The 15,638-nt window shown below is 43.9% G+C and overlaps 1 protein-coding gene across 14 annotated transcripts in view; it reads left to right on the top strand.

Annotated features, from left to right (window-relative positions):
* CHD5 (chromodomain helicase DNA binding protein 5) overlaps positions 1-15,638 on the top strand; it is a 159,069-nt gene that overhangs the window by 68,076 nt on the left and 75,355 nt on the right. For all 14 annotated transcript variants that reach the window (XM_066607322.1, XM_066607313.1, XM_066607312.1 and 11 more), the window contains exon 11: positions 390-601. In XM_066607322.1, the coding sequence (XP_066463419.1) occupies positions 390-601 (212 nt within the window). The remainder of the gene's footprint in view (positions 1-389; positions 602-15,638) is intronic.

The raw sequence follows: 15,638 nt of genomic DNA, 5'->3' as shown, positions 1-15,638 counted from the left end.
TTTTATTGCTTGTCCACAGGATAGGTGATAAATGTATGATTACTGTGGGTCCAACCGCTGGGACACCCAGGGATCATGAGAACGTCACATTACCCCATTAGTCCCCATGATCACCTCTCTATGCACTTCTATCAGATTGACAAAATAGCAGAGCAATGCAACTACCTATCGCCATAGATGGTGAATAGAGTGGTGGTCATGCATGCTCACTGCTGCATGCTCTTGTGATCCCTGTGGGTCCAAGCGGTCAAACCACCAGAAATCATACATTTATCTGCTAACCTGTGAATAAAGGGGTAAATATTTTTGGTGGTATAACCCCTTTACATGAAAGAAAATGGTCAAGCATAGTAAAATGAGGAAATTAAATAACCTCACCTTTCTCTCAGCTTGAGCTTTACCACACGGTGATGTTTCGGAATTACCAAAGAAAGAATGACATGGATAACCCGCCACCCTTTGATTATGGATCAGGGGATGAAGAGGGCAAGAGCGAGAAATGGAAAACAAAAGACCCCCAATATGCAAAAATGGAGGAGAAGTATTATCGTTATGGCATAAAGCCAGAGTGGATGATGATCCACCGGATAATGAACCACAGGTAGGAGACATGGGCCTGTGCACCTTCTTATTTTATAGAGCATCCTTGTCACAGCTAGAGATGAGCGAGCATACTCGATAAGGCAAATTACTCGAGCGAGTAGTGCCTTATTCGAGTACCTGCCCGCTCGTCTCTAAAGATTCGGCTGCCGGCACGGGTGAGAGGTGAGTTGCGGCGGTGAGCAGGGGGTAGCGGGGGAGAGGCCGGCACCCGAATCTTTAGAGACGAGCAGGCAGGTACTTGAATAAGGCACTACTCGATCAAGTAGTTTGCCTTATCGAGTATGCTCGCTCATCTCTAGTCACAGCCAATTGTTGGCCAGTTGTTGGAGGTGGTAACCAGAATTTAATATTTTATTTTTTAGTATTTGTCATAGGGAATCAATTTAGAGGGTAACAGTCTAAACGTTGGGTAATTATAAACACATTAAATTGCTTATCTTGCACTGATCCTAAGTTACAACCTGTATTAGGCTAATATTACTCAAGCACCATTAATGCTTGTGCTAATTGCTTAGCTGAACTTGCGCTGTCAGGAAAACACAAGCACCATTGGTAGCCGCTAGTGCTCACGTTATAGCAGCCTTAGGGCTCATTCACACGAGCGTTTTTACATGGCTAATTTAGGCGTGCTAAAAAATTGCGACAATCTGAAGCATTTGATTCTAGTGCATTCATTCAGATGAGCGGTTTGAGCCACGTAAAAACATTGCCCCAGGAATTATAGGACATTGGTGACCAAATACAGCGGCTGATTTTATACGCTGCCAGAAAGGATAGGTCTTGCTCTATCTTTCGCCCAATATATGCTGGCAGCTCCCATAGACTCCTATGGGAGCTGCAAAAAAAGGAGGGAAGGGAGTTTAGCTGCGTCCAGCGCTGCAAGAACATTACAGGCACCCCTTTTTAGGCATTAGAAGACGTTCCGAGGATTTATGCCGACTGAGAGATTTCTAGGCTGCAGCATATTTTTTCACTAATACACTGCAGCCATTCGTGTGAATGTCCGAGAAAATGTGCATTTTGGCCACAACTTGATCGCGGCTTTTCCCCATTCATGCGTTTTTCATCCGCGATGTGGCCAGCGTGAAAAAGCAACATTTATGTGAATGTGGCCTTAGGCCTTAGTCACACGGGCGTTTTTTCACGCGATTTGCGGATCGCATGACAGATGCGCATCCGCAAATCGCGTGACCGGTGCGCGCAAGTCACCCGCAAATCGCCCGAAAATCTGCTCCTAGCCGCGTTTCATTAGAAACGGGCCGGAGCTGTCCAGCGCATTGCATTCAATGGAGATGGCAATAGAGCCGGCTCCATTTAAAGCAATGCGCTGCGGGCGAGCCCGGGATGAATTGTCGGGAAGGGCTTAAATATATAAGCCCTTCCCTGCAATTCATCCTAAAATGTGTAAAAATAAAAAATATATATATACTCACCTTCTCCCGGCAGCCGGAGCTCCGCGCGGCCGTCCTGCAGTGGGTGTGAAGGGGGTGTGAGTCAGACCTGCCCCCTGATTGGCTCAGCGCTGAGCCAATCAGAGGCATGTCTCACTCACACCCATTCATGAATTCATGAATGGATGTGAGTCAGACCTGCCCCTGATTGGCTCAGCGCTGAGAGGCAGCAGTCACTCACCCATTCATGAATTCATGAATGGGTGTGTGAGTGAAACCTGCCTCTAATTGGTCAGGGCTGTGACCAATCAGAGGCAGATCATTCAGCAGGCGGGGATTTTAAAGCCCCGCCGGCTGAATAGTGCCGAGAAGCAGTTCAGGAGAACTGGACTCCGGCTGCAGCGGAAAGGTGAGTATACAATTTTTTTTTATTTTAACACTTTTCTGGATGAATTGCAGGGAAGGGCTTATATATTTAAGCCCTTCCCGACAATTCACCCCGCGCACGCCGGCAGCCCATTGCTTTCAATGGAGCGGCTGTATTGCCGGCTCCATTGAATTCAATGGGCAAACATCGTTCTTCTCTGCCACAGCTGTTACAGCTGTGGCAGAGAAGAATGATTTGTCTTCTATATGTTCTCAATGGGGTCGGCGCTGCTGCCGCCGGCCCCATTGAGCGCATATAGAGAAGAGAACAGGAATCGCAGATTGCAGATAGGTGCGATCTGCGATTTCTGTTCTATAATTTATCGGACGAGCGCATAAAAAGCGCTCATGTGTCCGATACCATTGCAAAGCAATGGTTTTATAAAATCACCGGACGCATGCGCATGCGCAAATCGTGGCTAAAAACGCCCGTCTGACTAAGGCCTTATACTGCATTCACAATTCTGCTGATTGTCCTTGGAAACAGCCAGGAAGCTTGTCAATAGACATGCCCCATTAAGATTAGCTTCTATGCAGTTTTCCTACATCGGTCCCGCTGTAAAGACAATACTTCCCAGAATGCAAATCACCAGTGTACACTGAACAAACAGGGATACTGGGAGATTAAACCAAAATTATTTATAACGCTTCTGCATTTGTAACATGGACATCCAGCTGGGAAGGATCATATCTACCTTTGGTAACAAATGGTAACAAAAGGGGCTACTTAATCTTCATTTGCAATTTTGCTACTGTAGACTGTATAAAGACAATAGAGGTCTACGCCCTGCATGTGATACTGCACTCTTATTATAGCCAACCTTTTGTTTCTGTGATCTTCATTTACGTAGCAGTTGGACCAATATGACTATATGAAGTCTGTAAAAAGTTACGGAGAAAAAGCCAGGCAGGTAGCAGACGTTGCGGTAGAGCCGGGCAGGTAGCAGACGTTGCGGCAGAGCCGGGCAGGGAGCAGACGTTGCAGCAGAGATGGGCGCATATTAGCCTATTACTCCCCACTTCTACACGAGCCAACCTAAACAACCAATCACCGTGAACCAACCAAACCAAATAACCAATCACAGTAAATCAGGCAACTCAAATAACCAATCACCGGGAATCGGCCAACCCAAATAACCAATTACCAGGAATGAGTAAATCCAAACAACCAATCAGGTTGCGAATAGTGTGCATTCGGAGAGTAATATAGATAGATGCGAGCCAGGCAGGCAGCAGACGTTGCGGCAGAGCCGGGCAGGCAGCAGACGTTACGACAAAGCCGGGCAGGCAGCAGATGTTGCTGGAGAGCCGGGCAGGCAACTGACGTTGTTGCAGAGCTGGGCAGGTAGCAGACGTTGCGGCAGAGCCGGGCAGGGAGCAGATGTTGCGGCAGAGATGGGCGCATATTAGCCTATTACTCCCCACTTCTACACGAGCCAACCTAAACAACCAATCACCGTGAACCAACCAAACCAAATAACCAATCACAGTAAATCAGGCAACTCAAATAACCAATCACCGGGAATCGGCCAACCCAAATAACCAATTACCGGGAATGAGTAAATCCAAACAACCAATCAGGTTGCGAATAGTGTGCATTCGGAGAGTAATATAGATAGATGCGAGCCAGGCAGGCAGCAGACGTTGCAGCAGAGCCGGGCAGGCAGCAGACGTTACGACAAAGCCGGGCAGGCAGCAGATGTTGCTGGAGAGCCGGGCAGGCAACTGACGTTGCTGCAGAGCTGGGCAGGTAGCAGACGTTGCGGCAGAGCCGGGCAGGGAGCAGATGTTGCGGCAGAGATGGGCGCATATTAGCCTATTACTCCCCACTTCTACACGAGCCAACCTAAACAACCAATCACCGTGAACCAACCAAACCAAATAACCAATCACCGTAAATCAGGCAACTCAAATAACCAATCACCGGGAATCGGCCAACCCAAATAACCAATTACCGGGAATGAGTAAATCCAAACAACCAATCAGGTTGCGAATAGTGTGCATTCGGGGAGTAATATAGATAGATGCGAGCCAGGCAGGCAGCAGACGGTGCCGGGCAGGTAACAGACGATGTAGTTGAGTTGTGCAGGTAACAGACTGATGTAGCAGAGCCCTGTGGGTAACAGGCTAGACACGGCTAGATAATGCAAGGTGAGCTGGTTTAGCAGTTTACAGGTCACGAACTAGGAGCAACTCCATTAATAAAGCATGACTGAAGTCCCAATATATAGATAAGGTAGTTAATAAGTTCATTAGGAACCATTGTGGAAACAGAGAGTAAAGACCAGGGGAAGTTAACCACTGCATTACCACAGTAGACCTTAAGCGGTGTGCACAAACATCCTGGCACAACATCCTTAGAGATGCAGACGGACGCCGCCAAAGAGTAGAGCAGCAAACAGCCATATGAATGGCTCAGTATGTGACACCCTATAAATGGAATATGTCATCAGAAAACGACAGTTGTTTAAATAACGGTGTTATGTTAAACTTTTTTCCCACTTCATTATGTTTTGGTTTTTTTTTTATTCTAATATTTTACAGTTTTCACTTTGGCCACTTAGCCTAATAATAGCCTGACACTTTTTGTTCTGTACAGCAGCCTCATGGACCATAGATACAATAAACTGGATGGGCTAATTGACTTCTATAAGAGACTAATCTAGTCAACCTCTGTGATCTGTACAGAGATCACTGTGCAGGGAGGGGGAAGAGGGGAGCTGTGACCATTACTTATTGTGAATGGTGAATCCTGTGTTATCTGAATATTGTCATCCTACCTGTGATGAAAAAGAGATGACTGCTGAAAGGTTTTCTCTATAGAACAGGAAGTATCAGACCATTACTAAACTAAGTGGCGAAAATGAAAATGTCAAGATATTAGTATTGTGTTTTTTTTAATCTACATAGTAACATGGAAGATTTAATTGAAAAAAAATCAAAAATATTAAAAAAATATATTTAACATAAAAACACGAGTTATACATTAGGTCATCTTCTAATGACAAATTAAATTTAAGAGAATTACTTGAAGTGACTCTTGATGCACGTATGGATTTAGTCTGGTAATATAAAATATTTCTGTTCTACATTATTAACAGCCACAAAGCTGAATTTGACCTTGACAGCAAAATGCTGCACATAAAAGATCTTTATAGTCGGTAGATTCACAATTTGGTAGAGACTCCATAAAGACATCACTTATAAATGTGACAGTAGAAAACACTGTAAATTACTTGGTGTTCTATGTGGAACTATGCAGCCTGAATCTTAAAGCAGTTTGTATTTATCTTTAAAATGTCAAATTAATTTCCTTGTCCTCTCTGCATCATGAGAACAGTAAGTGCCACTTGTCCTCAGTAATCTTGAGAGTGCAAGGAGAATAGCAATTGTGTGTATACTTGTAAGATAGTAAGTTGGTCCATGCTATTGTCTAACTGCCTCCATGTGTGTTATTTTCAGTACATGTCCTGCAGATGAGATCTATTGCACATACTGTAGGTTCAGATATCTTTTGATGTCAGTGAAGTTACTGCCTATTTATATCAACCTTATAATAGATTTACTTTTATCAATATTTTTGAAAGTCTAACTAAATAACCTTCAAATCCATCATCTCTTCACAAAAGTTTCCTCAGCTCCAAAGACCTAGTAAGACAAGAGAATGGCTACATTCAGCTGATTTAGCTGATAATTAACAGTTGAGATCATGCTGGGACTTCCAACTGAGAGAGGGTGAAAGAGCTGCTTCATTTTCAGTACGGACACAGAACTATTTGCCTGACTGCTGCATAGACCACCACGCAGAATTTCTGGTTAAAATATGATGGTTTAAATGGGGTTTATAGTAGTTTACATATTGTATGTATGTTTTACAAGTGTTTGCGTGTGATTTTAAAATCTGATATGTGTTTGTTGACTTACAAAAAGACTTTACAGTACATGGTGGTTACGTGTGAACTAGCATTGCTTACATATAGCCAGAATATTGCTAGTTTTGACTCAGGTTGGACTTTATCTCAGCAACATACGTGGACAAGAAAGGGTCCTATTTTTATTAGTTGCTATAATTCTGGTTCTTTTACCCCCACACCACATCCTCACATCCCAGAATAGGAGGACCTGGGTTTTCTGCACCCCTAATTCAGGAAGGTCCATGCAATTATCCCTATCTTTTGTAAAATTGTTGTGCCTGTGCAGAGGAGGAGCCCTGTGCATATTAGGACCACTTTCGAGGATAGGGCTACCTGTGTTGTCTTCTTCCATGGTGGACCTGTCTCTATCTTGGTGACCCCAACCTCTGGGTTTTGGGCTGTCAGGCCCTCCTGGAAGTTGTAGTCTCCCAACAATTGCAGATTCCCAGGTTGACAATTACTTTTGTGTAGTATGAATGACCTTATTAATGTACATCAAGGCTTTGGCAGTGTCTAACGATGTCAGTGCTAGGTGCACATCTTCCATTTTTATTGTTTTGTCTGCTCATGCACTTAGTGTAATGAGATTTCTTATTTCCATGTGATATGCTGCATTCTCATTACACCATATCCCGAGTTCACGTTGCATATTTATGTCTTCCATGAAAATATATCCTAGTGGCTTTCCTGCCTTTTGAATGATTATCTCAGCCGCTGATTACAGGCCAAATAATTGTATAATTCAACGCTAAGAACATTGATGGGTGGAAAAGTCCCCACGCTCGATTATTTTGGTTGTGTATTCAGTGAAGTACCTGCCTGGGGACTTTACATCTGAAATCGTTGTCATGGCAACACACATTTCCAGCAAATTGATGTTGTGACTACCCGGAGCTGGAGTGACAGAAGAAAAATATATTTTTTTTCTTTTAAACACTGTAATTGTAATGATATTAAACATATGATTAACATCAGAGAAGTGAGACTGCAATTAAGAGCGCATGATACATCAATTCAGCCCACGTGAGCTATTCCAGCATCTAATCATTAAAAATAGTATTGCTGCCGGCTTCCATCATAACATTATTATTAGTATTAATCAAAATGTAGGCGACAAACCTAAACCTGAGTTTCCTAAAGGAAAATTCTAGATCCCCCCCCCCATATAACTCTGTCAATTCAGTTCCATGTTGTACTATAAATAATAAGAGGAACGCTTTTGATCGTCCTTATCATAGAACCTAATTCACCTCTGAATTTCTTAGCTCAGCTGCCATGATTTTTCACACTGGCGTCCCTATCAGTAAATTCTGTCTGTGACTGCTTTGGCCAAGATTGGGTGAGTCAGACTATCTGAACCTACTGAACATCATTTACAGGGATTCGGTGCTATCTGTGTCCTGATAATGTAAAAGGAGGTAGCAGTGTCTGAACCTACATTATTTATAAGCAAAGACAGGAACATGGTACTAACCATGTCTACAGGGAGGAATTACTATCTCTGTCTATGGCATTTACAGGGAGAGATGGGTATGCAGTACTATCTGTGTCTACATCATTGACAGAGAAAGACAGGGAGGCAGTACTATCTAAGCCTAAATCATTTACAGTGAAGGACATGACTGGCAGTACTGTCTTTACTTATATCATCTTGCACATTTATCAAGGGGAGACAAAGAGGCAGCACTGTCTTACCCTACATTATTTACTGTACAGGCAGAGACAGGGAGGAAGTACTATCTGTGCCTACGCCATTTACAAAGGGACACAGGGAGGCAGCGGTGTCTTAACCTATATCATTTACAGGGGGATAGAGGGAAGCAGTACTACCGTATCTGTGTCTACATCACTCACAGTGAAGGACAGGAGTACAGTACTATCTGTGCCTATATTACTTACAGGCAGAGACAGGGCATTAATATTTTCTGTAGCTACGTTGTTTACAGAGTAACACAGTACCATATGAGTCTACATCATTTACAGATAAAGACAGGGAGGTAGAAACGATGAAAACATAGCATTCCATGGACTCATGGGCTATAGAGGGTTAAATGTAGGCAAACAATGCATACATTTCACTACACTTAGCCAAGCAGATGTGTCCATGTGCTTTTTTTGTGGCATTGAAATGTGTAGTCTACAATGCTTTTCTGTTCCACATACTTTTTTTTGCATTGCAGTCAGGGTCATATTTACAGGCACTAAACCTGAATACGCCCCTATTAAAGGGTGGGACACAGTAACATCACCATACCGTGAGTAACACTGCCATGTCGTGATTTAAAAAACGCCACAATTCTGGGACTGGATAACATCTCTGTTCAGTTACTAAATAAAGCAGTGCTACTTTTTCCATTAAAAAACGGAAACCTGATGGAATGGTAGCAAGCGGAAACCTTTCGGGTTTTTTTTCTTTTAAACCCATTGAAATCAATGAAAAAAAAACGGGAAAGAGTCACAAAAAGCCTTAATGCTAGTGTGAATAGAGCCTAACAGTGGTCTCTCTGTGCCCACGACCCTAAGTTTCTGTTTTATTTGGCCTACAGAATAGCGTAGTCAACTACATTATTCTTTTCTCCAAATAAAACGGAAATGAATGGAAACCTTGTAAAAGAGACACCAAAGAGGTGTAAGATTCATAACACAAGTAAATGGCTTCTTTCCTTCCTTCCTTTCCATTCGGTGATTCCATCACAGCACTGTTTTTTTGCAGATGTCACAGAACCTCTGACCGGAATCACAGTGAATGTTCCCTAGTCCCTCTGTGTCTGTGGCCTGGCCCCTTCCCCAAGTAATAGTGGCCCTTTGGTGGCAAACTTTACTAGGTTTGCTATATTTTTAATCAAATATAAATGTATTTTTTTTCATTGTTTTAACCACCTCTCCACTAGACCTCCTTGTAAAACTACCAGTGGAGAGGAGTGAGGGTGTTGGAGGGGTGAGTGTCGGAGGAGTGCTCGCAGCAGCTGCCACAAGCAAGCATGGAGGATCCAGTGTGCACCCAGAACCCGCCTCCTCTACTCCTGCACACCTCAGAGGAACTAAGGAGGAGAGGTTAGGAGAGGAGGATTCAGTGTGCACAATGCTGTCTGTGTGTCCTTGCAGCAGTGCCCACTCATTGAGGGCTCAGTCACACGGGCGTTTTTTCGCGCGATTTGCGGATCGTATAACGGATGCGCATCCGCAAATCGCGTGACCGAGGCCAGAGTCACGGCTGAAAAAAACGCTGCTAGCAGCGTTTATCAGCCGAAGGGGCTCGGTCACACAAGCGCTGCCCGCTATCCTCCACCACAGCTGTGGCACAGCTGTGGCAGAAGAGAACAATGTTTGCCCATTGAATTCAATGGAGACAGCAATACAGCCGGCTCCATTGAAAGCAATGGGCTGCCGGCAAGCGCTGTATTAATTTTTGGGGAAGGGCTTAAAATATAAGCCCTTCCCTGAAAACCATCCCAAAAATGTGTAAAAATTTTAAAAAATGGTTACTCACCTTTTTGCTGCAGCCGGAGTTCAGGCGCATCTGGCCCGCAGTTCTCCTGAACTGCTTTCTGTAGTATTCAGCAGCTGGGATTTAAAATCCCTGCCTGCTGAATGGGCTGCCTCTGATTGGTCCCAGCCCTCAGCCAATCAGAGGCAGCTCTCACTCACCCTTTCATGAATTCATGAATGGGTGAGTGAGTGCTGCCTCTGATTGGCTCAGCGCAGGGACCAATCAGAGGAAGCTCTCAGCTGTCATTCAATAGCTGAGAGCTGCCTCTGATTGGTCCCAGCCCTCAGCCAATCAGAGGCAGCACTCACTCACCCATTGAATGGGTGAGTGAGAGCTGCCTCTGATTGGCTGAGGGCTGTGACCAATCAGAGGCAGCCCATTCAGCAGGCGGGAAATACAGCGCTTGCCGGCAGCCCATTGCTTTCAATGGAGCCGGCTATATCACCGGCTCCGTTGAATTCAATGGGCGAACATTGTTCTTCTCTGCCACAGCTGTTACAGCTGTGGCAGAGGAGAAGGATCGTTAGTATGTGTTCTCAATGGGGTCGGCGCTGCTGCCGCCGACCCCATTGAGCGCATATAGAGAACACTGATTTGCGCAGAACGCAGATAGGCGCGTTCTGCGAATCGTTGTGTCCTATAATTTATCGCACATCCGCATAAAAAACGGACATGTGTACGATCCCATTGCGAAGCATTGGGTCTATATATATATGTGGATCGCAAACGCAAATCGCCCGTGTGACTGAGGCCTTATGCTGATGACAGAAGCAAGGATTACAACTATAAGGCAAAGTATGTGCTTTCAGTGCATCTGTGAGCGCACACACACACACATACACTCTGCCTGTAGTTTTGCTATGGGGAGCAGGTTAAAACACAAACAAAAAAAACGTTTTAAAGTAGCTGCCCCTGAGGGTGAATACAGCCCTGATTGCAGTCTGTGGAAAACGAATGGAAATGTATAAATTTGTGTTTGCATGAGCTTCATGCATACATTTTGCTGAGCTCTCAGCACACGCCCTGTCACTAAAAACACAGAATTCAAAGCTTTTCCTGTATTGAATTTCAACATTTTATTGATATTTATTAAAGATTACAGTAAAAATGCGTATTTTCTATGTGATAACTAATCAAAGTGTATTAAAACGTATTATGTCACGCATACAAACTAAAAACTTAAACATATGTTTAAAATGCATGCATTTTTACACTTTTTTTTCGTGTACATTTTTTGCATCAGTGAAACATACGTAACAATGCCAGTGTGGATGGACCATAAGTCTACATAATTCATAGTGATAAATGAGGGTGGTGGTACTATCTGTGCCTACATCATTTACAAGGAGAGACAAGGAGGTAGTACTATCTGTGCCTACATGACTTTAAAAGTAAAAATATGTACTGCTGGTAACAGTCATACTATACTGGAACGTATAGTGGTCACTTTGATTTCATGTGGGCTGCTGCTTTGCAGTGCATATTCTTATAAAATCTAGTAATGCAGGTACATGAGATGGAATGGAACATAACACGAAGAACAAACAATTCCCTAATGTGCAAGCTCACTAAAAAGTAACATCTACTGTAGATCCTCTACCTAGCAGATATTGTCAGAAGAGACATAATATTCTCCAGATTAGCCATATATATTGCTCCTATAATTCTGAAATTAAAGACCTGGAGCACTGTGTGAACTCACATTTGCTCACACCATAAAATCCAACTTATATTTTCTCCCTGGGCCCAAATAAGGTCATTCTTTTATGAGATGCTATTTATACTTGTTCTGTTAAACATGGAGTGAAGCTGGCACTAGATATATATAACAGTGCATCTCTAAAAATATGTGCTTCTTGCTATAGAACATGTACTGTATAGCTGTATCACAACGATCTATGTGTATGTGCTATCATCTCCAAATCAGCACCATGCTAGCTGAGGGTAGCCATACTTTAGTGATTGGGGTAATGACGAATGACAAGTTGTTTTATAGTCTATCTGGTTAATTGTCATTATGGACGAAAATGCCATTCATTGCAGCTAGATGTGAGTGACTCTTTGGCCCAATCAGTGATTTGCCAACTTACCAAATGGTTCAAGATTTTGTGACCCCAGCTTTTGAGACCTTCTTCATCTAGAATGTAGAGTAATGACGAAAAGAGTATCCTCAGTGTAACGATGCTGGTTGGACATAAGAATGCAGAACTTGACTTCACCTATAGTGGTCAGCTTTCCCAGGTACTAATTGTGTCTCCCACTACTCCCTTTCCCCCCGGATTTACAATGGCTCAATTATGCAACAAATGGAAAATCGAATGAGCAATGATATGAAGCACATATCAACAGTAATAGATAGTAAAAACATAATACTAAGAACTTACCAATAGATGACAGTAACTGATTGGTGATCCGATCACAATGATATCAGATAATGGAGCAGAATGTAATGGTGAACAGATAAACTGTCAACTCACCCTAAATTAAGCTTTCAATCATTGTCCCCCTAATCTACCGCTGAAGCTAAACCTAACACCAGACATAGCTGTACCTGAGTATCCCTAAACATATCCCTAATAGAAACCGTAAGGAGGGATCTCACGCAAGCAGATTTGAATTGTGGACAATACATGGTAACACGTGAGCATTGAAAGGCATGGACTTTTACTGGTTCACTCACACTTGCTGGTGCAGTGTCCAAGGAGCGGGCCCACAGCTAAGGAGACAGCAGGGTAGAGAAAGGCCTAGTCACAGGGCTCTACCATCTCCTCCCACTAAGGGTAGCTCGGAACCCGACCACGTTACCACTGGGGGAGATCACGGGGGTAATAACCAGGGGGTTACCTTCAGTCCAGTTGTCACTCGTGATGCCACCATTCCTTCTCCAGGGCTGGATCTTGCAAATGAATAAAGTAGTCCAACACCAGAAGAGTATATTTTGGAACAAAAGCGGGAATGGTCCATCTTGTCCATTTACTTAAACGTTGAATAAAGTCCCTAACAGTTGTATAACAGTTGCTGAACAGTTGTAGAAATCACAGTTCACACTTATAACCTCTCGGTGGGACTCACGGGGGAATTTTACAATCCACAGTCCAAGTTATCTGTAGGCTCCATTACTCCTGGTACTCACTTTCTCTCTCTCCACCGGCAACCACTCACATTCTCTTCACTATAAATCAGTCTCTCTCAGCAATCAACAGATGTACCAAGGATTCCTGGGTTGAATGGGCCGAGGCTGAGCACATGGAAGTTGCTCGGCCTCATCCATGCTCACCACAGATGGACCAATCCGAGAGCCTCCCTGAGGTGTCCTTGTGGCTTACTCACTAACTAATAGACTGCAACTCACTCCTTGCATTCTTGCAAACACATATACATAGCATGATCACGTGACCACAAACGATACACACAAAACGATACATTTTTCAGACAGGACAGACCTACTAGACATTAAGGCCCCCTGTCCACGGGTGTTGCGGTATCCTGCAGAGAATCTCAGCTGCGGGAGCCACCGCCTGGGAGCAGGAGCCAGCAGATGGTTCTCTGCAGGTCAGCCTATTTGACAGATAGTTGGTGAGCAGATAATTGCGATGATTCTCTGCTTGTGGACACGGGGCCGGCGCTTTCCATAACAACGCTACGGAAAGCTTCAGCCGCCATGATTCGCAGGCGATTTACCGCTGGCAAAATCACTGCCATGGACAGGGGGCCTAACTCTTTCAATCCTACAAACATCCAATACACATACCTTGATGCATTCTGCAAACAAGACACTGACAAGACATTGACACGAGACAGACATAGAACATTCTGGAGGGGCCCCACTAACTCTGGCCACTACACTGGTAGGAATTGCAGATTCTGTTAGCAAAAAAAAAATTGCAGCTTGCTTTATTTTACCATGGATTCTATCTATGGATGTGTTTGATCTGCAGTGCATACGCAATTACGGGCACAAATTCACTCATACGTTGCTAGGAGACCAAATACAAATGGATTAAAGAAAGCAGGAATTTGTGGGCAGACAATGCAGGACAAAATCTGGGAGCAACACAACCATCCAGACTGTTGCCTGCAACCTCCGCTTATTCTTCTGGGTGCTTCCTCCACAAGAATAAGTGTTTGTTTGTTTGTTTTTAAATGGTTTATACTACTTCCCAAAAAAGTAGTATAAAACCAGCCAAGAGAGCAGTATCCCATTCTTAACCCCTTAGTGACCAGGCTTTTTTGCTTTTTCCATTTTTGTTTTTTCCTACTCCCTTTTAAAAAATCGTAGCTCCTTTATTTATCCATCGACGTCGCTATATGAGGGCTTGTTTTTTGCGGGACGAGTTGTATTTTTCAATGGCACTATTTATTGTACCATATAATGTACTGAAAAACTTTTAAAAAATTCTTAGCGGAGAGAAATGGAAAAAAAAACGGCATTCCGCCATCTTTCGGTGCGTCCTGTTTCTACGGCGCACAAACTGCAACAGAAACGACCTGATATTTTTATTCTATGGGTCAGTACGATTGCTACGATACCAAACTTATATAGTTTTTTTTTTGCTGTAGTACTTGTATTTTTTTTTAAAGATATTTAATAGAGATGAGCGAGCGTACTCGGAAAAGCACTACTCGCTCGAGTAATTTGCTGTATCCGAATATCGCTGTGCTCGTCCCTGAAGATTCGGGTGCCGCTGCGGCTGACAGGTGAGTCGCAGCGGGGAGCAGGGGAGAGTGGGCGGGAGAGCAGGCCGGAGAGAGGGAGAGAAGGATCTCCCCTCCGTTCCTCCCCGCTCTCCCCTGCAGCTCCCCGCTCCGTGCCGGCACCCGAATCTTCAGGGACGAGCACAGCGATACTCGGATAAAGCAAATTACTCGAGCGAGTAGTACTTTTCCGAGTACGCTCGCTCATCTCTACTATTTAATTTTTTTCAATTATTTTCTGTGCTCATTTTGTGCGCGCAATAACCTTTTAATTTTTGCATTTTTTTCTGGAAGACAGGGTAACTAAAAAAGTGTATTTCTGGCATTCTTTATTTTTTTTTTCGGATGACGTTCACCGTGCAGGAAAAATAATGCACTACTTTGATAGATCGGACTTTTACGGACGCGGCGATACCAAATACATATTTTTATTTTATGATTTAGATTTTTTAGTAATTGATGTGGCAAAAGGGGGATGATTTAAACTTTTATAACTTTTTTTTTTTTTACAATTTAAAAAACTTTATTGATCTTTTTTTTTACTTTACTTTGAAGTCCCCCTGGGGGACTTTAACATGCGATGCTTTGATCGCTCCTGCAGTATGACGTAATGCTATAGCATTACGTCATACTGCTTTTTTACAGGCAGTCTATCAAGCCACCCTGTGTGGATAGCTTGATAGGCAGTCTGCTAAGGCAGCCCTGGGACCACTCCCCCGATCTCACCACGGGGGGGGGGGGGCATGCGGGACCCCCAAACAGCGCTCGGGGGATTTAAATGCCGCTGTCAGAATTGACAGCGGCATTTAAAGGGTTAATAGCCGCGATCGGCCGAGCGCAGCTATTGCCCGCGGGTGTCAGCTGTAATAAACAGCTGACACCCGCGCTGTATGGAGGGAGATAGCGGCGCTACCTCCCTCCATACACGTCCTGCAGCTGCAGGACGTAAAAACACTATAGGGTGGTCACTAAGGGGTTAAGGCATGGCTCTCAGAACAGCTCTTACAACGACAGCACAAGGGAATGTAACCTGAGCGATAGAAGAATGTTTGCAGGGGGTTGGGCAACTTTCTGAAGTCATTCCCTGCTTGTGATCTTTCTTTCACGCGGACGATACGC

The sequence above is a fragment of the Eleutherodactylus coqui genome, chromosome 6 (genome assembly GCF_035609145.1).
Source record: "Eleutherodactylus coqui strain aEleCoq1 chromosome 6, aEleCoq1.hap1, whole genome shotgun sequence".
NCBI classification, from domain to species: Eukaryota; Metazoa; Chordata; class Amphibia; order Anura; family Eleutherodactylidae; genus Eleutherodactylus; species Eleutherodactylus coqui.
Note: the sequence above shows the minus strand (reverse complement) of the source record. Positions and strands in the feature narration are given on the sequence as shown.